General features: G+C 44.0%; 2 protein-coding genes across 2 annotated transcripts in view; one reads left to right on the top strand and one right to left on the bottom strand.

Annotated features, from left to right (window-relative positions):
• Positions 1–26,464, top strand: part of SYN2 (synapsin II) — a 200,781-nt gene that overhangs the window by 152,689 nt on the left and 21,628 nt on the right. The window contains exons 2-10 of the mRNA XM_038565619.1: positions 922–979; positions 2,236–2,327; positions 4,440–4,596; positions 9,033–9,122; positions 19,217–19,279; positions 19,681–19,823; positions 23,635–23,709; positions 24,166–24,268; positions 25,610–25,759. Coding sequence (XP_038421547.1) covers positions 922–979; positions 2,236–2,327; positions 4,440–4,596; positions 9,033–9,122; positions 19,217–19,279; positions 19,681–19,823; positions 23,635–23,709; positions 24,166–24,268; positions 25,610–25,759 — 931 coding nt within the window. The remainder of the gene's footprint in view (positions 1–921; positions 980–2,235; positions 2,328–4,439; positions 4,597–9,032; positions 9,123–19,216; positions 19,280–19,680; positions 19,824–23,634; positions 23,710–24,165; positions 24,269–25,609; positions 25,760–26,464) is intronic.
• Positions 11,323–16,891, bottom strand: TIMP4 (TIMP metallopeptidase inhibitor 4). The gene is made up of 5 exons (NM_001314106.1): positions 16,727–16,891; positions 15,415–15,512; positions 14,903–15,017; positions 12,205–12,329; positions 11,323–11,558 (listed from the first exon to the last, which is right to left on the bottom strand). Exons 1-5 carry the CDS (start codon positions 16,863–16,865, stop codon positions 11,361–11,363), a joined length of 675 nt encoding a protein of 224 aa, NP_001301035.1. The 5' UTR covers positions 16,866–16,891; the 3' UTR covers positions 11,323–11,360.

Here is a 26,464-nt window from a genome sequence, read left to right as displayed (position 1 = left end):
TTGCCTCAAATCCTTTTTGAAAGTATACATATGAAGCAGTAAAATGTTAACAGTTTCTTTAAAAACTAAAATTCCAGGATGCCTGGGTAGCTTGGTGGTTGAGCATCTGCCTTTGGCTCAGGTCGTGATCCTGGGGTCCTGGGATTGAGTCCCGCATCAGGCTCCTGCAGGGAGCCTGCTTCTCCCTCTGCCGATGTCTCTGCCTTTGTGTGTGTGTGTCTCATGAATGAATGAATGAATGAATGAATGAATGAATAAATAAATAAATAAATAAATAAATAATAAATAAATAAAAATCTTTAAAAAAAAAAAACACTAAAATTCCAAGGGTGGATCCCAACTAAAAAATCAGAGTGAGTTGTAGGATGGGGGAAGATAAGAAAAGTATAGAGATGTGTGAGACTGACCTGATCTTTACCAGGAATCATATTAGGGAAACTCCTATTTCTAGACTTCCTTTTTTTTTTTTTTTAAGATTTTATTTATTTGTTCATGATGGCACACAGAGAGAGAGGGAGGGAGGCAGAGACACAGGCAGGGGAGAAGCAGGCTCCATGCAGGGAGCCCGACTTGGGACTCCAGGATCACGCCCTGGGCACTTAAACCACTGAGCCACCCAGGCTGCTCTCTAGACTTCTTTTGTAGCCCAAAGATAAAGGGTATTATCATAAAATCCCAAAAGCTGGGAGTGAAATAGTGCATTGGATTATTTTATGGATGGGTAAACTGAGCGTAAAGAAGTGCTTTGCTTGAGGCTGTCTCATCATGCTCTAGTAGTTGAGTTACGGTCCAACCCTATCCCAGGTCTCTTGACTCTCATTCTGGGGTTCTGTCTGCTGTGATCCTTTTCTTTATGATAGTAAATTTATGATCTCAAATACTTGTACAAAACTAACTTGTGTGGGTTGTTTTCTTTTTCAGGGCCAAGTGCTTCCGGGGTAAAAAAGTCCTTGGAGATTATGACATCAAAGTGGAACAGGTAATTACCCTGAGGCCCAGTGTTACATCTGCGTCATCATTGTTCTCTCAACATCTCAGAGTGAACCATCTAGTTCTTCAGAGTCGTCACTGGATTCCAGGCTCTCCATCTCCTTTCCCCCACCCCTTTCCCTGGGGCTTTTCTCTCTATGAGATATGGCCATGAAGGCTGCCTTTCAACTTCCCTGATTTCTTTTCATGGTCCTGTTGTCTGTAGAAAAGCAAGGAATGTGGTTCTTAGGGCCTCTTGTAGTGCAGGATTCTCAGGCTAAGGAAGACCTTAGGAGAATGTCTTCCTGGGACACTTGGCCACATCTCCATATTGTTGGTGACATAATATTCTTGGGTTGGTATATAACTGTCATTCAGTTATGCACCTGCAGTAGTGCCTACTTGTCATGAAGCTACACTTCAGAGAGAATTTTTTAAAAACACCTTCTTCATTTAATGTAGTAAAGCCCTGAAAGCCCCCCGCCCCCTTTTTTTAAATCTTCCTCTACCCTTTGCTTCATGATAAATAGAGAAGTCCATTTGGGTGGAGAAGGGGATGTCCAGTTTCAACAATGCATGTATTTTCTATGTAATAATAGAAGTTATTCATCATTCCTTACACAGTGTGCTATAATTTACAGAGTACTTTCCCACCCATTATTGCATTTAGCTCTTAAAACAACTTGTTAGATAGTCAGGATTGATTAAAAATTATTCCCACTTTATAGATGAAACAATGGTGTCCCCTCCCACCCTTGCAGGAGGACAAGTGACTTGCCTAAAGTCCATGTTGCTAACTGGGGGCAGAGCAGAAGTAAAACCCAGTTGCCATACTAAAATCTGGTGTTTTTATGTTGAAACTGACAGAGGACATGTTGCCCCAGTTTGCACTCCTACTTTGTAGAAAGGCAGCACAGAGGAGTCAGAAGACCTGAGCTTTGTTCCTATCTCTACCAACAATAAGTTTTGTTTGTCCAGAAAGTCATTTAACTGCTTCTTTATAAATGGGGAGAATTATCTTTGTCCTCCTTGCCTCAAAGACTTGCTATGAGAGTGAGATGAAATCAGTTTGTGAAAATGCTTTGAAAACTGAGTAAATGTTTGGTGGGAGGGCTGCTGTTGTTCTGTGGAGAACTTGGTAAAGCCAAGACTATGGCCTTAGTTCCCTACTATTTTTATTTATTTATTTTTACAATTTTAATTGTAGTAAAAAAATGTATATATAACATGAAATCTACCCTTTTATCCCCTACTGTTATTTTCCAGGCAGAATTTTCAGAGCTCAACCTGGTGGCCCATGCAGATGGGACCTATGCTGTGGATATGCAGGTACTCCGGAACGGCACAAAGGTTGTCCGGTAAGGTTCCTTCTGTCCTCAGTGTCCTGGCCTTCAGAGTTATTGTCTCTGGTTTGCAAAGGTGGTTTCAAAGTCAAGTGTTGGAGCGGGATGGGATATATTGTACAGAAGTTAATGATGTATGCTATGTAGAAGTGGTAGAGGAAGGCAGAGAAAACTAGCTACTGCTCTCAGAGAGCTCTTAATCCAATGGTAGAGAAAGAACTCAGGACTCATTCAGAGGTAATCAGATTCCTATCAGAGGGTTCTAGGATTCCAGCGCCACTTCCACCAGTGTGGTTTTTGTGCTTTTATCTCTGTGTATATTTACCCTGGAAAATAGGATTCCATTGCTTTAAAAAAAGGTTTGAAAATTCTAGTTCAACCTATTTTACTTTGATTTGCTTAGATTTACTCAGTGAGTCAGTAGAAGAGCCTTGTGTTTCTATGTGAATTCCCTTAACTCCCAGCCCTGTATTCTTTCTATATTCTTCAGTCCTGGGAATTCTGATAGGAAAGTCTAAGTTGGAAAGGACATTGTATATGGAAGAAAAATTTGTAGTTACAGGCACTTACATGCCGGGTGGTATGCTGGGTAACTTATAGATGTGACCAAGTTTAATACAACAATTTTGTGAGGGAGATCATGAGAATTCCAGATGGGAAAAAATGGTTTCCACAGTGTCATTTTTCCCAGGGGCTCAGCATGGTATCAGGTTTTCAGATTTCAGAATCTTGCTCCAGGAAGAATCTTTACTTCATCCTCTTCCCTACCTCAGTCTGCAGCATCCTGACACTGAGGTCTCCGATGTCCAATAGGGACTGGCTCAGTGACAGGGAAGGCAAAGTTCAGGTGTCTGGAACCTAGCAACAGGAAATGTAAACTCATCCATCCTAGAGATGAGGACAGAAAAAGAAATGTCCATCCAGGTGGGGAGTTAGCTCAAGAGAGAATGATGGGCCCCTACAACTGTAGGTAGAATGAGTCATAGGGATATATGCATACAAGCAGGTGGTGACAGAAAGTTCCATAGCAGGGTTCCAGGAGGGATCTGGCAAAAATAAGACAGGCCCTTCCAGTTATAAGTATAGGAACTTAAGACCTGGCCAGTGTAGGAAATCTAGGGCTCAGTACCTAAAACTGCCATGTAAGATTTGACTTTGGCTAGTTTCCCAGAACTGGTGCACAAGGAAATCAGAACAGCTCCAGTATATACCATCCTGACTTGATGCTAAGTTCCTTGAAGAGGGCATGGGCATGAAGTTTAAGGAGAGCTTCTTCCACCCCCACTTTAAAAGACCAATCTCTGAGCCCAGGTGGTACTGCAGCTGTACGTGGGGGGATGGATGGGTGCCTGGGCAAAGAACCAGGTAGGTATTTGCATATTGTGTGAAGCTGGCAAGCTCCAGAGCCTTGAGGGAGAATGCTGCCACAGAATGGACTCTCTGGGAAGGTGGCGTTCCCCTGGAGTAAGGGCATGAGCAAGGAGCGGCTGAGGAGTTTTGCTGGCTAGAGGGGAAATGCAGGGAGCCTTCCCATGCATGGGAACATTCTGTACTCCCAGTGCTTCCTGTAGCCATTGCTCAACCTCAGTTCTTCGAAAAATATTTGCACCCCTCCCTAGCGTACACTTTGGAAGAATAACATTGGAAAGTTTGGCATCTGTTCTCAGCCAGCCTGGACCCTTGCTCTCGTGGGGACCTGATGAGGGCATTGCCTATTTTAAGGAGCAGCTTTAAAGAGTCAGAATAGGACACTGAGATCAGGAATCTCCATAGCAGGGTGGTGAAGTCAGGCAATATGTCTTCAAAGTCTACTGGGACCCTCTTGGAACATGAACTCTGAAGCCACAAGAAACTTCTGCTCTTTTATTGCCCCATAGGGACCACATAAATTCTTGTTCACTTAAGGTGTGAGGGTCTGAAAATGTTTCTTCCCTCCTGAGGGAATTTGTACCTTAGAAAAAGACAATGCTTAATCCAGAGGAATGAGAGCTTCAGATATCTATTCCTTGAATCTTCTTTAAGAAGTGCCATAATACCTAACTGTCTAGGGCTTTGGAAATAGGAGGTAAGTTGGCATATGACCTGAGGTGCTGGTTGATGGGAAACTTGCCTCTACATTTTTACCAGGTCCTTCCGGCCAGACTTTGTGCTTATCCGGCAGCATGCATTTGGCATGGCAGAGAATGAGGACTTCCGCCACCTTATCATTGGTATGCAGTATGCAGGCCTCCCCAGCATCAACTCACTGGAATCAATTTACAACTTCTGTGACAAGCCATGGGTGGTGAGTGAGGTCCCCTTCCCCCCAGGTTAAAGGGTTGGATCCAGGTCCTGTATCTCCCAGTCCCCCAGGAGGCACCGCTGGTAATCAAGATACACTCGGCACAGCTGAGAGGATGTAAGAGGAGCTTCAGATGGGACATGGGGTAGGGTGGGTGCTAAAACATTATCATGGGCTGAGGTATCTTTGCTGCAGAGTGGACCTTTGGCCTCACAACAAAGTCACGCAAAGATTCTGTAAAGAAGTCCTTATAGGTCTGCAAGTGATGCCCTCAGTCATAAGATGCAAGAATAAAAATACCGTTTCTTGCCTCTGAATGGTCTATTAGAAAGGCCTGAGGCCAGTGGGGATCCAGCTCCTACAACTGCGGCTCCAGGCTGCCCTCTTAGAAGGAAACACCTGCTCCTAATCACATCCTCTTCCTCTTGTTTTTCAAAAATCACTTCAGCTATCACACTGGCTTGCCAAGGGTCACTGTAAAGTGCTCAGACCCCAAACCTCTCCATCACCCAGGGAATTGGAGGGGGTGTTTTTTTTTGTTTTTTTTTTTTTTAATTAGACGGACCCATTACCTCTGCTCTTGATGGCTTCCTCACACTTGAACTCACTGTTCCCTTAGAAGCCAGGGAGACCTGACAGTGTAAGACAAAGACCAAAGAATGAGGAGTCAGTGGGAGCTGCTATGGTTGAGGAAGGAGGGTTGGGTTCCTGATCACCACTTATTCAGCCTTTCTCTGTGGCCTGAGGCATCTAAGAATCCTAGAGTTTTGCAGAAACAGGCTAAAAGTGTTGTATGATTTGAATGTGTTACTAATCATGGAAGAGCATATTTGAGGCTTTTATCAAGTTTGTTTTCTAGGGATCTCCCTTTTCTCCCTAGTCATATAACCTTCCCTACTGCACATAATAAGCCCTAGTCCTTTCCTTCCCCACCCTTTCAATACCTGCTAGAATTTGGCTCCCTCATAGCCAAAGGAGCTGATTCTGCTATTGCTAGTTCTTTTCTTGTTAAGTAATCCTCTCTGTGCCTGATTTCTTTGTCTGTAAACTAGGAATAATAGTAGTATCTGTCACCAGTTTGACAGTCTGGTTGTTATATTCTCCTAGTATTTAGGATCTCTTAAAGAAAATAGTCCCCTGCTTTATGTTCCAAAACTATGCCAGAGGCCAAGGTGGGAGGATTAGAGAGCCTATGCCTAAGGCTTTGTCCCTCCTGGGATCTGGGATCTGGTGAGGGTTCACATTCTCACCCATTCACAATCGCAGCACATTGCCTTTGGCATCACATGAGAACAGCAAGGCTCCCTGGCCAGACACCAAGTTTTCCCTTCATTTTCATTAAGCAGCTGCCCCATTAATGGCATTTTATATATTGTTCTCTGTTTGTTAATGGGAGTGAACAAATTTGGTGACTATAAAAGGAGGGTCCCTCTGAGAGGATGACTTTTGACCATATTTTCTTTATTTCTTTATTGTGGCTGTTTTTGGTGTGAGAGGAGGCCTCAGTTGGGTTGTCAAGGCTCTGCCTTGCATCATTGTGTCTCTGAGCACATCTACTGTTATAAATTGGTCAGGGTAGGCTATGCCCTGGAATTTTGGAAGCAGAAATAGCCCAATCAATGAAGGTAGCATTCCAGAGAAAGCAAGAATGCCACCATCCCATATGGCTGCAAATTTATCTAAAAATCCTATCACTCCATCTGGGTTTTTTAGAGGCAGAGACACAAGAGTTGAATTAAAGCATTTATTTTCAGGAGGGCTAAGGATAACATATTAAGCTCAGACTGATTCTGAAATCTCATTTCTTCAAGAAGTCTTTCCCGATTCACTGAAGAAGTGGTGGTAATGAACAATTATCTTCCTATTCATTGCCAACACCACCCCCAGCTCCAAAATCCATTCTTTTGTCTATGCATAAAGGAAATAACCCTTATCAGATATTACATTTGTTTAATTGGTAACTGTGTGCTTGTGACTTAATCTAAGTTTCCAAAGGAGGCAGGGGTTAGATGCCAAGTCCAATACCTTGAGCTGACAGGGACTGCTGGAGATTAAAAGTGGAGTGGAGTAGAGTAGGGTGAGCTCCCACGGACCTAACTAGCTCCCACGGACCTAACTGGCTGCCATTTTAGTTTTGCTGTTCCAGGACTCTGGGATTTTGCCGTGGGCCTTCTTGGCATTGCTGTGGTGTCTGTGTAACTCTCCCACATGCTGGAAAGATGAGGCCCCACATGCCTCAGTGCCATGCCAGGGCGTGGGCTGCAGCAGGACAGAGGTTGTCAGGCAGAGCTGGCATCCGCTTGCTGGCGATGCTGGAGAGCTATGGGAGCTCAGGCAGGTATCCAGAGGCAGGAATCTGGGCAGGCAGGACTTAAAGGTCAGATGGGGTGATGGGAAGAATCAGAGAAGGCAAGAAAAGTCTGAGGGGTTGGTCTTGACAATCAAAGCAAGTTGAAAAACCAAAGAATGGCAAGGACAGCAAGTATAATGGAGAATGCAAGGAGCAGGAAGAGACCTACCTGGGTGCTGTCCTGCAGTCCCAATTCCAGGGGTGATCTAGGAACCTGTGCTCTCCTTTGCTTCTTTAGCTTAGCCTCATCTCCTCATGTGTAAAATGAGATGTTTGGTCTACAAGATCTAAAGTCTCTCTTTTTTTCTTTAATATTTTATTTATTTATTCACGAGAGACACAGAGAGAGGCAGAGACACAGGCAGAGGGAGAATCAGGCTCCCCACAAGGAGCCGGATGTGGAACTTGATCCTGGACCTTGAGATCACTCCCTGAGCCAAAGGCATGATTCTCAAAGGCTCAACTGCTGAGCCATCCAGGCATCCCTAAAGTCTCTTTCAATAACAAAATCTTGAGGGTTTGAGAGTCCCTGAATCATACTTTCAGTTCTGGAGGAGGCCTTCAAGATCTACAGTCAATAGCCGTTCCACAAAGAGGAGTGACCCAGAAATTCCAAGATTTTCCAGTATTTCAAAAATAAATTCTATCCTTGCCAACAAAGGACCACAATATATGATCACTTAAACTGCAGTTTGATAATGGAGTTTGGGGGGAAATATAATAAAATGGTGTTCCCTTATGGCAAAAAGTTTGAGGAACTGATTAAATTCACTCTTTTCATTTTATATATAAAAAAAATGAGAGGAGAAATCATTTGCCCAAAGGGCACCTAGCAAGTTCCAGACAGAACAAGAACCAGAAGACTTCATTTTTCTAAAAATCCATTCTAAGTTTCTACTCCTCCCTCCATACCTTCTGTCCCCACTGGCTCATGTACCAACATCCCTTATAGAGAATAAGTCCTGAGCTTTTGAAAAATATTCTAGCTTTCCTTTCTCTGGTAAATAGAAGGCAAGTCTGATCTGGCAACTTTTCCTTCTAGCAGTTCCAGATATCAGTGGTTAGATTGTAAACTAACCTAAGTAGCACTAGAGGGAAGATGCTGGATTACCTCTGCTGCCAAGGCACTGGAGATAGGTGTTTGAGTGGGTGTGTGTTTGAATGGATTGAGCAGAAAAGGCCTGTGTGTTTACTATGGGAAAAGCATGGTCTCTGCAGAGTCTGAAAGGCAGCCATGTGAAGAGTTACAGATCAAAAATAAAAGGGCCTGGCTATGAATACGGCTCAACTATTATGTGGCCTTGGACAAGTGATCTCTCTGGGCTTTGGTTTCTTCACTTATAAAATGTGGGGGCAAGGGACTCCAGGAGGTGCTAGATGTTTGCCAAAGGGTTTTCAACCCTCACACTGTAAGTATGTGTACCTCACCTCTTCTTTGTAGAGTTGTTCTGGTTTCTCATAGGTGAAGGATCCAGTGAGTTCAGTTCTTAAATGAGTAGTAAGTCCTAGAGAGACTAGGTCTATCCATCCTGAATACCATGAGCATGAAAATCTTCCTAAAGAATAGCTTTATTCATGACCCCTGCTCCAATTCTTAGGACTTCAGACTGCCTGCAGAAAAAAAAGCTATCATTCCTTTCCTGGCATTTGAACTTTCATGACTTGTCCCCATGTTACCTATTTAGCTTTATCAGTTGCCATCTCTAGAATGCAAGTGTTTAAGTTAGAGACCCAAATTTCAATCCCAGCTTCATCTCTTTGCAGCTCTGTGACTTTAGGCAACTTTTGTACTGTCTCTGAGCCTCATATGTAAAATAAAGATTATAAAATACCTAATTCATCAATTTGATATGAGGAATGAATGAAATATCCTTAAAATCATATAGGTACTGAATGAATGTTAGTGCATTCTTTCTCCCTTCCCCAACTAATGCATATGTTCTTTAAAAATAAGAATAGTATACCTCTTTTATATCCTCAGTGTACAAAGCCTCCAACATAGCAAACCCAATAAATATTTGTTTGATAGATTGATGTTTGTCTGTTGCATTTGTCTAGATAAGCTGAAATATTTGCTTCTCTTTTACAGTTTGCCCAGCTGGTGGCCATCTACAAGACATTGGGAGGAGAGAAGTTCCCACTCATTGAGCAGACATACTACCCCAACCATAAAGAGATGGTAGGAGATTGAGTGGGGACTTTAGTCCTCTGGTGTTTATATTCTGAGCTTGGTGATTATGGGGCTCTAAATGCCTCAGCATTTCAACCCCCCGAGACTCTGTTGGGGATTAACTGTGGACCTGCTTTGTGGGGCTAGAGCACCTGAATTTTAAATGCCAACCTCTTGCTTCCCAAATCCGGAGACCCAATAGGGAAGAGCAGAAACAAAGGCATTTTATGAAGCTGAAAAAGTAAGAAATCTTTGGATCAACAATCAGAAGATCCTGCTATTTTGGGTTCTAGCCATTGCCCTGCCACATGTCACTGGACTAGGTTAGAGTCCCTGTGTGTGAGTTTCCCAATAGGAAAGTTAAATGGGCATCATTATTTCTGACCAGGATATCTAATATGGTACTTATAAAATGTAAGTGAGATTAAGTAATAGTCTTCTGGAAAAGTGTGAAGCACTCCTCAGATGTAAGGTGTTGTTCCTGTTATTATTCACCAGGCCCTTCCATTCCTTTGGCTTCCTCAAGATTGAGATAAGACTGGGCTAACTAACACTGTGCCTTCTCTGAGGCCATGCTAGGATGTCAGAAGGGGCAGAGAGATGGCATGGTTGGTTGGTACAGGACTAAAGCTAATGTGTTTCCTTTAAGACAACTTCTAGCTCAACTGTCTTCTTCTTCTCTGTCCCTACATCCTCTGCCCCAGGCCTGAAAGGTCAGTTGGTGACCACTAGTTAAGTCAGTTGCTTAACCCACCAATGGAGACTTTCTGCCATAACATTCTAGTATTGTACTGTGAGACAGTGATCATGTTTGTTCCCTTTCCCACTCCCTGCTCCAAAAGGGATCTCCATTTGAACAATTTCTGTGAATCAAGAACCTTCATTTGGCATATGGAGATGGCGCTGCTTATTAGCAAACCACACATAAAAAATGAATAGCAACCTTGGGCCTTGAAAATAACTACCTCCTTCATCTTTGCCAGGAAGAGGCTCTGGAACTTTAAGGCCTCATCCTTAATAAATCCTTGAGGTGAACATAAGGGCTTTTCCCTTTCAGGGCAAGCTAGAAGCCTTGCAGAATCTAAGGAACCTTAAGGGATCTGTACTTGGAGTTCTCAGAGACTGTAACCCGCAGTGATATGGGGACTGAACTGAAGGGTAGACAGGGAATAAAACTGGCTTTTCTCCTGCCATAACGTCTAGCCAGGGCTGACCACTGAAAACAGTTGCAACAGTTGCAAAACACATTCCCCATCTACCATCTTTTCCCCCAAGTGTCCTTGTGTTACTTTTCTCCTGTCCTCTATCCTGAAATTTGCCCTCAAGAGAGGACCTGCTAAGATCTCTCTGAGGTGTCAAAAGCTAAAGGGGAATTTCATCTTACAATAGAAAAGCTTTTTTTGGCTTAAAAAATTCTGAATTAGGAATAAAACCATTAGTAATCTAGTAGAGAAGGGCTTTCTAAAAGAAACAGAAGAGAAGCTTTATGGATATCAGTGGAGGGCTTTAAGGATAGTTAACCTGCAGAGACCATACCTAAGTCTATTCTTGCCTAAAGAGGCATGCTAACTGGACTAGATCCTCTGCCAGGAATGGTATCGAGGAGATTATAGCATGTGGAGGGAGGTTAGGCCATTGCAGGTCTCATGTTTGGTGACTGTATCCCCCAAGAGTTTCCCTCAAACAGATAATAGTATATGAGAGGATTAGATTGAGTGGGGACATGAGTAGAGGACATACAGCCATAGTGGGTTGTTCTTTTCATTCCCCCAAATCAGTTTGTTCTGATTCTGATTCTGTCAGCCCACTTTCTGGTATTGTACATCACAAGGCTACATCATCTCATATGTATAATAATCATTTCTCCCCTATCAGATCAGTTAAGGTAAGAGAAAAAGGAATAGAAAAGGGAATAGTTCTGACCTAAAAAACAAACTAAGCCAGAATCAAAATTTTCAGTAACAGCTTTCAGCTCGACTAAAAGGGTTTGGGAGGCAGGAGAGATGGGCTGAAGGCTGGCTAGAAAAGTCATATTACTTTCCCTGGCCCTTGACAGGTGCTGGGCTGGCATTTGGATACAAGCTATAACATACCCCATCCCTATCCTAATTCTAGCCAAACTATCCATTGGTACTTTCCATTGGCTGGCAGTGATGAGGCAGGTGGTGACAGCCAGAGCTCCACAGGGAAGGAAAACTGGCTTGGGCTTCAGGATGGTTGAAGGGATGTGATGGTCACTGGCCCCTACTAGGGCTGGATGATGTCAACAAACTCCTTCCTGAGGAGCAGGCGGCCCTGGTACCAGCTGCAGGTGCCATCAACATGCTTCATGCAGACATAATGCTGGGCTTGGTACCCATAGAGCTTCCGTTCCAGCAGCCAGTCTGTCCAGAGGCACTCGTTAGGGGCTGAGATGGTACAGGGCACTGTATAGCAGGTGGTAATCTAGAGTCATAGCCACACAACATCAACATGAGTAGGGTGTTCTTTTTCCATTATTGCCTTTCAGACTCCTACATATGCTTATAACCCAGCTCAAATGCCCCTGACTTCTGAAGCCTTTCCTAGTCCCCAAATTTCCTCCTGAGTCCCCTTTCCCCAATTTCCTAACACACAGTATTGCCTCTCTAATGGTATCTTTGGAGTCAGACAGGCCTCAGGGTTCTTAGTCTACCACTGACCTTGAGCAAATCGCTTCACTTCCTATAGCATTAATTTCTTTGCCTTAAAATAGAAATCTGAACTCTTCATAAATTTGTTATAAAGACTAAATTAAATATTTTAAATAGATAGACATTACAGGACCTGGCAAAAAGTAGACTCTCTTTAAATGGTAGCTATATTATCTCATTCTTTATATGATGGCCACCTTCCCAGCCAAAATGTAAGTACTTTGGGATCATGGACTATGGACCATCTTGCTTCCCCATCCCCAACTTCATACAGAGCTTGGTCCATGTATTTGGTTCAAATACAGTACAATACATGAGTAAACACATGCACAAAGGAAGGAATACATGAAAAGTGAGGCTGCAAGGCTCAAGACCCTTCCCTCACCCCCCAAAGACCTTGCCAATGGACATTCCCTTACTTGGCAGCCACAGTTCAGATGGTAGTGATGATTCAGACTTTCTCTCTGCAAAAAGGACAGGTTCTCCCAAGGTTCGATATAGTTGCACAGGTGGATGAAGACTTTTCCATCACTGAGGACCTGACCTTCAAGGGGAATGGAGGAGAACCTAGCATGAGGAATCTGCTTGTGGACCTCCAGGAACCCAGGTCCTCAAAGAGCTCAGAAATGCCGCTTCTTCAATGGCTTCTTGGTGGCATGAAGCTCAATTAAAGAACCAGAAAAAACTCTGTAATTTACATATTAAAGATGTTAACAGATTATGTTCATATGAGAGAGAGTTGTAGGATGAAGGCCTTTAATGTGGTGCAGAGAGCTTTAAAGTCAGACTGTTGGTACAACCCCCTTTCTCTCATTTACAGCTGTATGACCTTCAGAAAGTCACATGACTTCTCAGCTCAAAGATGAAAGTAGTAAGTTGTCGTCAAGATGAAATGAGAGAATGTAAAGTTCCCAGCACAGCTCGGGCCCACAGAAGCTTCCATAAATAATAGGTCCCTTCCTCTTTCCAACCCTTCCCAACATCTACACAGCCTAGTCTCCTGCCTTGTCGATACCTATCCTGGTGAGTCTCTCCCCTTCCCCACAGAAAAGCACGCCTTCTTTACTTATCAAACCCTTTCCTAGCTTCCAAAGACCCTTTTGAGTACCACAGTGTCCTCAAAGCCATCTCTGACCACCCTAGCCCATATCCCTCTTAGAACTTCTGTCACTCATTTATTCACTGAGCAACTGCTATGACTTAGTCCCAGAAATACATATGACGGAATCTCTTTCCAAAGGAGCTTAATAAACAGTAGGGCAGATAGATAAGTAGATAAAAATTATCCTGTTCTATAAGAATGAACAAAGCACAATTATCTCTATCTGTGGAAGGGGTGAGGGGCAAGGAAGGTGTCTCAGAGGAGATGATGCTTGCATTTGGCCTTGAATGGGTGGGTAGGAGTTCACCTGCCAGACAAATGAGGGAAAGGAATTCTGGACATTTGGACTGCCCTGTGCAGGGTGGAGCGGCACAACCCAGCAGAACACCTTCTGCAACTACAAGTAGTTTATTTCAGCTCTGGGGGAAATGAGGGGCTGGGAACTGTCAATCACACATGGCTGGAGACAAAGCTGGAGAGGTCAGCAGTGTTCTGGTCACAAGGACTTTCAACATTAGACAAAAGAGCTTGTGCCTTCTTCTGAAGAGCATGGGCCACTGATGACTTTTCAGAGGACTTGTATTTTGTCATTTATCCCCACCTATCAGTGAGACTTGACACTGAGGACAAAGAACATGTCTTCTCCTCCCCTGAATGCACCACAGTGCCTGGCAGAGAGCTAGCACACAGAGGGAATGAAGTAAGTTTGTCTATTAATCCTGGGACCTGGAGGCCTCAGTGGCATGCCCTTGCCTCTGTCTCTCTCATCCAGAGGCTCCCAGATCAACACAATTCCACATCCTTAGATCTGGGGAGCCTCTACCAGTGTAGCTTCTAATGGCTATGACTTCTCAAGAGCCAAGCCTGGACTGTGAGCTCCTTGAGGACTGTGGCTTGTCATTAAGTCTCTACACTCCTGCCCAAGGCCTGGCAGTGAGTGGGTGGTCGTTATTGCTGAATGGATGGACAGATAGTGGAAATTCCTTCTGTTCTCCTCACCTGCTGTGTTTTTCTTTTTGTTGCCTTCTTTCCAAATATTTTTCTTCTTTTAGGGGCAATTTAGGTCCCATTTACACAGTGAAGTTTTCCTTATTGTTTACAACCACACAGATACCTCTTTTCCCTAAACTATAAAATAATTTAGTATTGTGTTCATTCACTCACAGAGTCATATTCTTGTGTGGTTTCTTAACTACTCTGTCCCAACCAGTTGAGTATGGAGACCTGCCTGGGCCCAGGTTCATAGAGATTTGTTAGAATTGTTAGATTCAAGGCTTCTGTTAAAGACCGTGCTTTACTGTACCCCAGAATATGGTCTTTAATGTGAGTTAGCCAACGAGGCTATGAGCCAAGATCATGACCCAACATAGCAACCTAAAGTTAATGCCATTATAGACTACAGTAACTATAGTATATATGTTGTGGGGCAAGGTTGCACATGCACAATCCTTGTTTGTTCTGTGAAACCAAGGCATCACCTATAGTATACAGTGTCCAGTTTGGGGTCCTGTGTGAGGGTAGGGACAGGGACAGTGTTTATCCCATTTTGAGAAAGTGGCCAGGATAGGAAGGGGTCTGGGAACCATGACCAGCAGGCCTAGAGCTAGAATGCATGTATTTATGGTCCTCAGGCCTGTGAGGGATTATCATAGGCAGAGGGCAGAACTGAATTCACAAGGGGCAGTTTCAGAGTGGCATATTTTTGGCTTAAGATATCAAACTTAACATCAATTAAAATTGTTTGAAAATGGAACCAGCTGCCCTAGGCTGGGAGAGCAGCTTGTCCTTAAAACAGTGAAACAGTGGCCAAGATCACTGTAATAAAGACTCTTCATTGAAAGAAAGGTTACCACAGCTTCTCCCAACTCAGAGGCTGCCTCTTAGTAATACAACTCTGTTTTATGCCCAAGAAAATGCCACCTAGCTCAGCTTGCTGCCCAAGGAGCCCTGGCTCCTTCTTGACTGCTTTGCTTAGGACAGAGACTATTAGGGCCACTTGTTGGTCTTTAACTTACCAGTCAAGAGATATTGCTTCTGGCTGTTAGCTTCCAGTTTCACACCACAGAGGGAGGAATCAAAAGGTGTATAGATATACTGAACATCCTTGACTTTCTCAAACCCTTTAAACATCTGAAAGGCAATTACAAAAAACAATATTTAGTCAGTGAGTATACTTTTTATCTTAACAGGAAAAACTCACTTCTCAATCTAAAAAAAAAAATTTTAAACAAAAGTCTAGTTCAGGATTTGGCACACACAGATGGCCCACCTGGATCATTTCTCTCTTATGAAAAATCTAAACTTTGGTTTATTCCAGTGAGAATACCTCTAGTAGCCTCACGCATAGGCAGCTGTAGGACTAGATGGACCCCTAAGGGCCTGTGGGGCCTCCTCCCTGCCACTTCAGCATCAATACCCCAGGATCAATGAGCCAGGTTGCCTGACCTACCAGCCCCACTCCCAGTACACAGACCCCACTCCTCCCAATAGCCCGAGGGGGTTAATGCCCTGTCCTGTCCCCATGTACCTTTATCTGTTTGATTTCATACCGGATCATTTTTTGAGTGTCAGTAGGATCTGGACTGGCAGGAACTACCTTCTCACTGGATATTTTGGCCCTTATTGCTGCATAAGAAGAGAAAAGAGGGGAACTTCAGCAACCTGTTGAAGCAGTTCCATCTGGCATCTGGATGACCTCAGCCCCCTGAAGAATTTTATGAGGGAATTCTGGGTTTAGGTCTTGTTGGATTGTACGGAGGACCATGTATATAAGAGTGGGGACCTGTAAACTCCTCCTCTGCAGCTGCTGGAAGTTCTAAACCCCTCAGGCCTATTAGGTCTCTTTAGAATATACTTTATATTAAAGTATAATTTCTATACTTTACCTGCATAGCCTAGATTGCAGTGGGTTGGAGGTGGGCATCAGGATAGAAGAAGGAAGAGGAGCCCCTTGAGAATAGTCAGTTTGCAGTCATCTACTTACATAGTCTGAGGCCTCAACAGAGTCCACCCAGACCTGATGTTGGTAAATGTTTATTGAATTAATAAATATGTTCTGACCCTGCACAGAGGTAGTTTATCTCTCGCCATTTGGGCATTAATCAAAAACTGGTTATAAAATTCTTCTCTGTGCCTGGTCTAACACTAGGTAATAGTACTAGTCCATACATATGGTTAGGACAGGGTCTCCCATCCTGCAGAACTCTTGGTCTAGTAGAGAATACATTTACAAAGAATAACAGCACAGTATACTGGCAGTACAAAAATGTTAGGGATACTGTGGTAACACCAAGGAGTCAGGAAGTCTTCAGAGAAGAGATACCTAAATAAGACCTTGATGGATGAATAGAAGTCTGCCAGAAATTTAAAGGTATGGGGGAAGGGCATTCCAGGCAAAGGAAAGGGAAGGGGCAAAGGTGTGTGTATGTTGGGGTGGGGTGCATGGAGTAAACAATTATAGGCTTGGTCACAGTGGGATGTTTATAATGAATGCCCAGTCCCCTGGCCCTTATTTCCCCCTCCCCGCATCCAGTAGTTCAGAATAATCACTGGATAGCTCCTGTGACTTGTTCAGGGACACTCCATAATTGCAGTAGGCAGGGGGCAGGGGTTCATTAAGGGGGTCCCTTACACTTTCATTTCCTTGCAAGTCAGCCAGGCTCTGAGCTTGCAAGGTTGCTATGGCGCCGGCCCTGCCCACCCATCAGCCCCAGTAGGAGGCAACTGGTGCAGTATTTGATCTCCTCCCTTTTCCTTCAGACTCCAGGTCTACAGCTCAGCCCCAGACCAACCCCACACAACCACCCCCTGCTGTGGACCTCTTGGGCCTCCGGACTCACCAAGCGCGGAGTGGCAGACGTGCTGCTGGGGGTGCGCAGGGGCGCAGCTGCACGCCTCACCCATCCCCGGCGGCCGCAGCAGTGCCAGCAGCCGCAGCAACAGCGCCCAGCTCGGCGCGGTCCGGGGGCCCCGGGGCATGACACCGCAAAGCCCCGACTGAGCCTGCGAGGACTGTCAGACCAAACAGACCCTCCAGGGCGCATCCAGAAGCGTCGCGCCCCCCACCCCAGGCTTTTTGAGGTGGACCTAGGAGCAGTCCCGCCCGGATGGGCTCCTCCCTCCTTTGGCAGTAGGCCACCCACGGCTGCAGGACCCACAGCTCTCCTGACTGGCAGGCTCAGTAAAATGAAGAGGGAAGCCAGGAGAGAGGCCTCTGGCCTCTATTTCCCTGCCTGAGCAATTAAGCCTTATAGAAGTAGAGGGAAAGCACTGAGAAAGGATGGTGTCAAGGCAGAAAGAAAGTGAAACAAAGACAAATGCACGAGGGCAGAAAGACCCAGGGCTTGTGATTCACTCTGAAGGAACAAGAGTGAGGAGAGGCACAAACAGAAAGTGAGACAGGCAGAGTCAGAGAGAGGCAGACAGAATTACAACAGGCAAAAGAGACAGTGACAGAGAGGACGGACCTCTTGCTGAGCTGCACACTGGGAATGAGACAAGCTACTCAGGGCTTCTTTCAGCTGCAGGAAGTGTTTTCAATGCCCTATTTATGAGGCTCCAAAGCAACAGCAAACAGTAATGGAATAGGACAGAGAAAGTTGGGGTGTGTGTGTGTGTCTTGGCGCTGTTGGCTGGGGGGTGGGGAGAGATGTCAGAGAAAGCAGCCTGTGCTTTAGAAACCCTTTCCCATATCCAGAGCCTCAGACTCTGCAGATGGCCGAGGACCGTGCTCCTTGCGGGCGTTATCCCATCACCTAAAGCAAACCTGGGACTTCAAAGCCCTCTCCAGACCCTGGATTCTCAGACCACTGATTCTTGTCTCGTGTCATTATTCACTGGAGAAGACTGAGTCTTGTCAAAGAACCAAGGCTCATGGGGTCACTGCAACCAGAGCCTTGTCTGCTCTGTTTGACAGAGCATAGGGCTCCAAGTCTCCAAAGGATAAGAGACCCAGGAGATTATTGTAGGATATTCCCACACAGTGCTGAACTAGAAGGTGGAAGGCTAGGTTCTGATTCTGTCACAAGGTAGCTTTGCAACCTTTGCCTCTCTGGCAACCTCTACCTCACTTTCTTCCCCATTATATAGGCTTGAACTACATGTTTCCAAAGCCCTTTGAAGCTCTTTGCCCCAGCTTCAACTAGTCTCAGCCAGAAATACTGAAATCCTCAGGTTGGGTGTTCCCAGTATCTGTCCACACCCAGAATTCCCATAGGAATCTGACTTTTTATCAGAGTTAACTTTAAGTTTTTCAAAAGATATCTTCCCATTTTGATGTGATAGTGATGTTTGAAAAGAAAAGAATTGAAAGAGAGCTGAGTCTGATTGAGAAGGATGAGATTTGGGGACCAGGTTGATTCCTCATATAACACTCGAACCAAGATAGAGCCTGATGTATTGGATGCATGGGAAAAGGCATCCAGTCCAACCTCTTTGTTTGGCAAATGTGAAGACAAAGTGACTTGTGAGGGAAAGTGACTTGCAGAAAGTTAATGGCAGAGAGGACTAGAGTGCAAATATCCTGACATATGGTATAGTGCTTCTTCCACTCCACCCTAGTACTTCCTCCATCACCACCTTGTAACCACTTGAAATCCTGCCTTTGGAGGATAGTTCTCCTTTTAGGTTTCTATTGTCCTTCTGTTAAAGTATGACTATCCCAAAATAGAGTTTACACTTTTAAGGATGTCTTTCAAATTATAAGCATGCTGAATTCTTAAGTCATTTCTCTTCCAAACCCCAAACTGGGCAGAAAGAGGGCTTAGCATCCTAACGCTGTGTTTGGTGGTGAGTTTGGAGTGTTGGTGAACAGTGAAGACACTGAAAGGAAGGGAAAAGGCCAGGTTCAGAATAGGAAGCTGGACATTTGAAGGGGAAGGGGAGGGTACTAAAAGGTATATGACAAAGGGACATTAAGATTCCAAGATATATTTCTTTTTAAATTCAGGTTTACTAAGATACAATTTATATACAACAGGATTCACCCTTTCAAAGATGCTTTTTTTTTTCTTTTTTTTTTCTAAATTCGCTTTGGTTAAGGACTGATCCTGCCCAGGGTTTGTCTAATGCAGAGATTGAAGCAATGAATTTTGAAGATGTGGAGTACTGAGTGGCAGAACAGGGTTCTTACAGTTCTGCTACTAGTATGCTATGACTTTAGGCAGGTCACTGTCACTCTACAGACCTCAGTTATTTAATTTGTAAACCAAGTAAGTTGGTCTAGTTGTTTAAAGGACCCTTCCAAAGGTGTTACCAAGAAAAATATCTGTAAGATTCCACAGAGATGAGGCACAGTCTGACCAGTTCATTCCTTCCTCCTCTGCTTTCAGCTGACACTGCCCACATTCCCTGTGGTGGTGAAGATTGGCCATGCTCACTCAGGCATGGGCAAGGTAAGGCCATGGTAAGGGTTTGCTATGCTTTGGGGTTGAGGCCAAGAAGGGCACTTTTCAGAGAGCCTTATTATGGATTATTCTGCCTCCTTTCCCCATTTATTCTTTCTAAGGAGATGATTTGGCCTCTCTGAAGCCATGAGTGTTACCCAAACAGACCTCTTCCAACAAGCAGAGTACAGGCCACTCACTTGGGTTCTTGGGCCCTTTACAGCAAGTGTGGCTCCTGAGTTCTAGGAGGGGAAACTAGAGAGGAGGGGTGTCCTAGGGAGATGTGACATCCAGGTTTACATACAGATCGACAACATCGTGATGGGTTTAGAGGCTCAGAGCTCTTGTGACTCTCAGTGTATGTATTGGTATGTCTCCTTTTCTTCCTCTCTGCCTTGCTCCAACATTAGGTCAAAGTGGAAAACCACTACGACTTCCAGGACATTGCTAGTGTGGTGGCTCTCACCCAGACGTATGCCACAGCAGAGCCTTTTATTGACGCCAAGTATGACATCCGGGTCCAGAAGATAGGCAACAACTACAAGGCTTATATGTGAGTGGGGCTGGGGACCCAGCAGATACTCTTCACTTTCTCCTCAGCCCAGTGGAATATCTGAGCCTCCAGATAGCAGCCAACTCTCAGTTTTGCCTCACCTGGACCAAAAGGCAGAGACCAGAGAGAGGGTGCCATTCAAGTCAGGGAATCCTAGCCTGAGTTCCTTTCTAGTCAGAGGAGGTCCCATTAACTAAGATGAGAAATAAAATGAATATTTATTTTATTCATTTATTTCATTATTCATTTATTCACTAGCTTCTAAATGAAATTTGACATCTCTTCAGTTATAAACCACAATAAGCTATTGTAGTAGCAACAGCACAAGTGCCTTTGTTACTAAAGGTAATCACAGAGATTTTTGATTCAAACTACAGTTACGCCAGGTATCTTTAAATACCAGTTATTTTTATCACTACTCAGGAATCATGGTAGTTACTAGAACTGTCACTGCATTTGTACCTGAAAATACTTTTGTTATTTACAAAGAAATATATTGTTCTACTAATTGCAGATTTGTTTAATATTTTGATAATTATTTTAAATAATTGGGTTTCTTTGTTATCTTATGTACTTTATTTTATACATTCACATATCTTATATATTTTTATATATTGAAAGGAATCCATAAGCTTCACCAGGCTTCCAGAACTCAGAAAAGGTTAAGGAACTCCTAAATGAAAATATATAGCCCTGGAAACACTCCACAGCACTAAAAGCCTAGTAGTTATGAGAATAGATGACTTCTCCACCTAACTATGTCCATTTGCCAGAATGGAAAGTTAAGTTTCCTTCATTCGAATTTAGAGAAAGAAAAGATTTAAAGATGACCCAATCTTCTATAACGTACATAAGAATGCAAATAGCTTACAATTCCAATTTTGGAAATGTGAGCCTCTCACTTTGTAAAACCTACAGGGTAGTATTTCCTTTACAAATGAAGAACATTCTAACATACAAATTTGTTTTTGGCCGCTCAGCACTTAAGCAGACTTTAAGCCTAAACAGCTTCCCTTTCCCTTGTCCATCTATTTCCATTGTTCTTGTCTCCCCTGGTTAGTGTTTGTACTAAATCCCACCCCTGGAATTAGTTAGGAGCCATGCCCCTCCCTCCCTTGTCATAACTCTGCACACACCTCTCTTTTCGCCCTTTGCACACATGGGAATTTCTATTATCCTTTAAAGAGCTCCCTGGGCAGGAACAGTAAAATCATCTCTGCAGCCCCATCAACTTGTGCAGCAGCAGGCACAGAGGAGGCACCCAATAAGTATTCAGGGAAGAGCCCTTGTACAGAACTGAAGCATAGAATCTTTTTTACTTTTTTTTTTTTTACTAGATTGCTACTTTTTAAAAGTTTATAATTTTTTATTTAAAGTCTTGCTGCTTCAAAAAGCAATTTAGGATTGTTTTAAAAGTATACATGATATAATATAATTTAAATGACTATTGTAAAAAGTAGCTAAAAGAAGCAGAAAAATCAGTATGTGTAGGCACCTAGGAAAGCAGATTTCCTACCCTTTACTTTTACAATCCCCTAAATTAAAAAATACAACAAAATAACAAAGTAAAATCCCCTAAATAAACACAAAATGCTTATGACAGTGGAGCAAAAGTGTCTTGATCCTTAAAAGGATACACCTCATTTTTAAAGGCTAGGATTTCCAAAAGCAATTTCAAAGAAGCATAAGAAAAGAGAATCCTCTATTAATGATGAAAGGTGGGCAGCCAAAGAAGCTTTAGAAAACATTTACTTACTTTTTAATTTGCAAAGGACAGTGATTTAGGGGAATATTCAGCTCCTCTTGGCTCCTCTTTCCCAATCGTTTATCTGTTCCCTTGCTTTCAGAAAGAATTGACCTGACAATAGCCAAGATAAGATTTGAGAGTCTTCCCTACTCCCTTAGCTCTCACCATGGAGATCCAGAGACAGCCATGTTTGGTGGGAAGAGGGTACTGTTACCACTCTGCTCTCAGTAGGCCATAATGTGCCTCTCTCTGTGGATGTCAGATGACCTACAAGTCCTGAGAGGTAGTTGAGCTGTTACTGAGTGGCTTTTGGGTGTCCCTGATGCTCTCCCATGCAACCTAGGTAACCTAGGATGGATCTGTGCCCTGCATCTCATTGTTAGAGAAAGGTGTGAAGTCTGAAGGACATTATTATTATTCGCTCAAATTTCCAAGCCCTTATTATGTACCAGGGTCCTGTTCTGGGGACCAGGAAGTGAGTGACTCTCTGCCCCTACCATTGAAGAGCCCAGCCTGGTCACAGGGACACACTCATAAACCACCAATATTGGGAAGACAGTGTTAGTTTTATTATGATCTATCTTTGTGTCACTACTCAGATTTTGGAAGTCATTCATCTGTTAGTTGTTTATGTTTTCTGAACTAGGTAGTAGGGTATAGGGGAAGCACAGCACAATGAGGGAACCAAGAGTCTTGGATGTTTTTCTATCTTACGTCTAATATGACTGTATACACAACATTGGGCAAGTCATTTAACCTTTCTGAGTCTTAATCTCCTTGTCTATAAAGTTGGGGCAAGAATGTCAGCCTGCTCACAACAGGGGTTTGTACTGAAGGCTCTGGTGTACTGAAGCTCTGGTGAAGGTTTGTGGAGGAAGAACCTTGGAAAGCAATCAGTACTGTATAAGTGTGAGGGGTTGTTATTACCACATCAGTTGACTCATTAGGCCGCCTCAGGGCTCTGAAAATTAGCCATATGTCTAGGTTTCTCAGTGTCTGAGATCAGCCTCTGGGGAAGGTACTCCTGGGAACTGCTGGGTGGAGACTACCACATGCATCCTCTCTCCAGACAGTAGCAAGTAAGAAGGACAGCACATGAACGGTTTTGTCAGTAGTGTGACAGGGCTTTTCTGTCCTCTAGGCCACTCCTTCCTCTTGACTGTGTCTGAGTGAAGACAAATAATTAAGAAGGCCTATTTTTGGTGTTTTACAATTTATTTAAAACTGTATCAATTGATCCTCATGACCACCTCATGATAAGAGGCTCAGAGAGGTGAAGTGATTCACCCATGGTCACCCAGGCAGTCAAGGGCGAATCCAGACCAGAAACCAGGTCATCCACCTCCAATTTAGTCCAAGACTAGTTGACTTTAACACCTGCTTGTGGATGGAGAGGGTGCAGAGGGTGCAGAGGATGCAGAGGGCATTTCAGAGAAGATGGTGACTTGATTCCATCAGCTGCATTTGAATGGATGAGGCAACTTAAGCCTGAGGAAGTTAACTGACTTGTCCAGAGTCACATTGTTAAAATACTGTAGACTCTCAGAAATCAACTATTGAATAAAGAAATAAATGAGCCAGTAAGGAAGCCATGGGGAGATATTCACAAGAATCTTGAGAGCATTCCCAGGATCAATAGAATTCAGTTTGTATATGCCGAGTCAGCCCAGATACTAAGTGGATAGGCTGCAAGTGGTTTACAGACTTGTGGACTTAAGACTTAGCTCAAATAACTAATGTGAAAAGTAGATATAGGACTTTAAGTGAGGTTCAGGCAAAGTCCTTTAGGGGTTCAGGAGAGCAAGTGCTCATCTGATTGAAAAGATCAGGAAAGCCTCCATGGAGCCGCAGCAGTCTGGGCTGGACTACAGAAAGAAGGAGGACATTGAGGTTAGGGGTTGGCAGGGCATCCAGGTTCTAGGCTCAGCAGACAGGTGCCTGGGCTACTTATGCGAGAAGCAGGTAAGTAATTTTAGCAGTGAACTAAAATTCTGGAAAGTCTCATGCCCTCCCCTTGCTGATGTGGCTCACTGCCTGTCCTATTCTGGTGGCACCTTATTGCAGGAGGACGTCAATCTCAGGGAATTGGAAGACAAACACCGGCTCTGCAATGCTGGAGCAGATTGCAATGTCAGACAGGTGAGTGAGCAAAGGAGTCCACTCCCTAGCCCAGCTCCATAGTTGAAGAGGTGAAAGAAATGAGCTCTGCCTAAAAGGAGCCTCTAATCAAGATAGAACAGAAAGGCCTAAGCAACCAGGTAACAAGATTAGGTAGGACTTGGTTATATGCTAAATTATAAAGATAGAATGGACATGATGTAGAAGCTCCAAGAAAGGAGTAGTTACTCTGCACTGGAATAGTCAAGGCCACCTAGAGTAGGTGGGACCTGCTTTGAGCCTGGAAACATGGGTGGAATCTGGAGAGCAAAGTGAGAGAGCACTGTAGAGAGGGCAACATGCTTGATGGGGGTAGAGGGAGGGGAGGAGGAGAGGTGAAGGGATGGATGAGGTAGAGGCACCAAGGAATCATGAGTAGCAAGCAGGCTTGAAATGAGCTAACACCCTAGCCTCAGAACACCATCCCATTCCTTCCAGGTACAAGCTGTGGGTGGACACCTGCTCTGAGATGTTTGGTGGCCTGGACATCTGTGCTGTCAAAGCTGTACATGGCAAAGATGGAAAAGACTACATTTTTGAGGTAAGTCTGACACAAAGAGTATCTCAGTAAGAGACAACTTCCAAGGCTAGAGGCCAGGCTCTTGGCTTCAGAACTATGTGAGTGGCCCAAACTACATTTAGATTACAGTTTATCTGTCCAGGGGATGGTTCCCAGACAACACTACCAATGGATGTGCATAGTGAAATACCTCCACCAGTGGGGAGCTATTGTTTCCAACCAGCTAGGCTGATCCACCCAATGGGGAAGAGATGCCAGATTTGGGTCCCTGGGGTCCAAACCTAATGCTATTTCTCTGGGAAGACTATAATGATTTACTATTTTTGGTCTCCGAAAGCTGGACTTGGGAATCATTTGGTTCAATCTGCTCATTTTCCAGATGAGAAAACTAAGGCCTAATGCCATGACATGTGCTCAAGGCCATGGAGTAAATCAGTGTCTCAACCTGGGCTAGAGCTCAGGTCTGCTGGATACAGGATATCCTTAGCATCTCTCTGAGCCTCAGAGATACTTTACTCAGCCTGGTCCTCTAACAAAACTTGACGGACTCCCTTTTTCCATACTAAAAGAAAGTCAGTAGCAGTGTGAATCCTTCACACATGTTCCTGCCCAATCTTCTGGGAGCAGGAAAGGCTCCTTGCCAGGAGTTGGTGATATTTGCAAAGGATTAGTGTCAGGAGCCCAAAGTGGGCTTCAAAATCTACTTCATGATCTGTTTGGCATGTAGTATTTGGCATGTAGTATTCTAGATAGTCATACCCCCTCTCTCAGTGGGACTCAGTTTTCTCATCCATAAATGAGAGTTGGACTATAGAGTCTATGATCCTGATTAGGTGGACAATTCCTAAAGGAGGAAAACATTTACCTGGACCTTGAGGTACAGGAAGAATTAGGATGGCAGTGAAAAGGGAAGGCATCCCAGGTCATGAGCAAAAGCAAAAATCTAGTTGTTTAATGGGTAGAATATGTGTGGAGATAGAAACTGCATGGGTGAAAAATCTCGGAGATGAAAACTGCCTATTCCTAACTAGAAAGTTAAAGTAATGACCTTCATGTATTCCTGCTCTCCCTGCCAACAAACCTCTGAGCCCTGGAATTATGCTATCTCCATGCTCTCTCCTTTTCACCGCTACCTTCAGCTACCAATTTTTCAGTCTGAGCCCTGGCCTGGGTGAAGTCTGGGGGAAAGGACCCAAGGCAAAAGTTTGCTGGAGTTGGGGACAGAGGTGCTATTTCTGCAAAGGAACATGCTTCCAGCTCAAGAAAAGAACACTGGTTTCATCCCCAACCTATCTCTGATGCCTACTCATTCTGAAAGATATTTCCAGACCCTTTCCTAACTTGGGCTACATCTTCCACTAGGTCATGGACTGCAGTATGCCACTTATTGGTGAGCACCAGGTGGAAGACAGACAACTCATTACTGAACTAGTCATTAGCAAGATGAACCAGCTGCTATCCAGGACCCCTGTTCTGTCCCCTCAGAGACCCTTAACCACCCAGCAGCCACAGGTAAGCAAGAGGAAGAGACACAGGAGAGCCAAGAACCATTCCCAGGTCCACTGTGGCTCCAGGATGGAGGAGCCTTCTCATTAGCAGTCTGCGGTATCAGCTATTGAACTGTCCAGAAATAGATTACTGGATTTCCTCTCTGAACTTGAAGTCTCTGGAGAACCAGATCCCATTTCCCTTAGGATACTCCCACTTTTGGATGGGAGATCTTCAAGAAAGGTTGGGTCCTTTCACCAGCTATTCACTGTCTGTGAGGAGTCTGCCACATTTATAGAGAAAGAAGGGTCTTTATCAGAAGTCTGCTGGTCTAGAGAGAAGAGAGGGTCAGGTCCCTCATTCTGGAAGAGAGTGACAAGGTTAAACTCAAATTAGAAATCTGCTTTCCTTGCTAAAACTGAGGTTACAATTTTTTTCCTTGCTAAAAAGGCAGCTTTTTTCAGTTGACTATGGTGTGTGACTCATGGCCAATCACATTCACAGCGACAGTCTCCCAGCTGCAGACCTGGTAGGAAATCCACATTGAAGTTTTTGTGGCTGAGTCCCTATGGCTCTAGAATGGGACAGAGAAAAGCAGGAGTGGGCATCTGAAATCTCATCTAGGAGATAACTCATTTTGCAAAAATACCCCCAACTATCTTCACACTGAACTTTTTCATAATGAAGTGATAAGAGCTTGGGACAAAGAATCCAAGAACTGAGTCCTAG

The sequence above is a fragment of the Canis lupus genome, chromosome 20 (assembly GCF_011100685.1).
Source record: "Canis lupus familiaris isolate Mischka breed German Shepherd chromosome 20, alternate assembly UU_Cfam_GSD_1.0, whole genome shotgun sequence".
NCBI lineage: Eukaryota > Metazoa > Chordata > Mammalia > Carnivora > Canidae > Canis > Canis lupus.
This window is presented reverse-complemented; position numbering and strand designations above follow the sequence as displayed.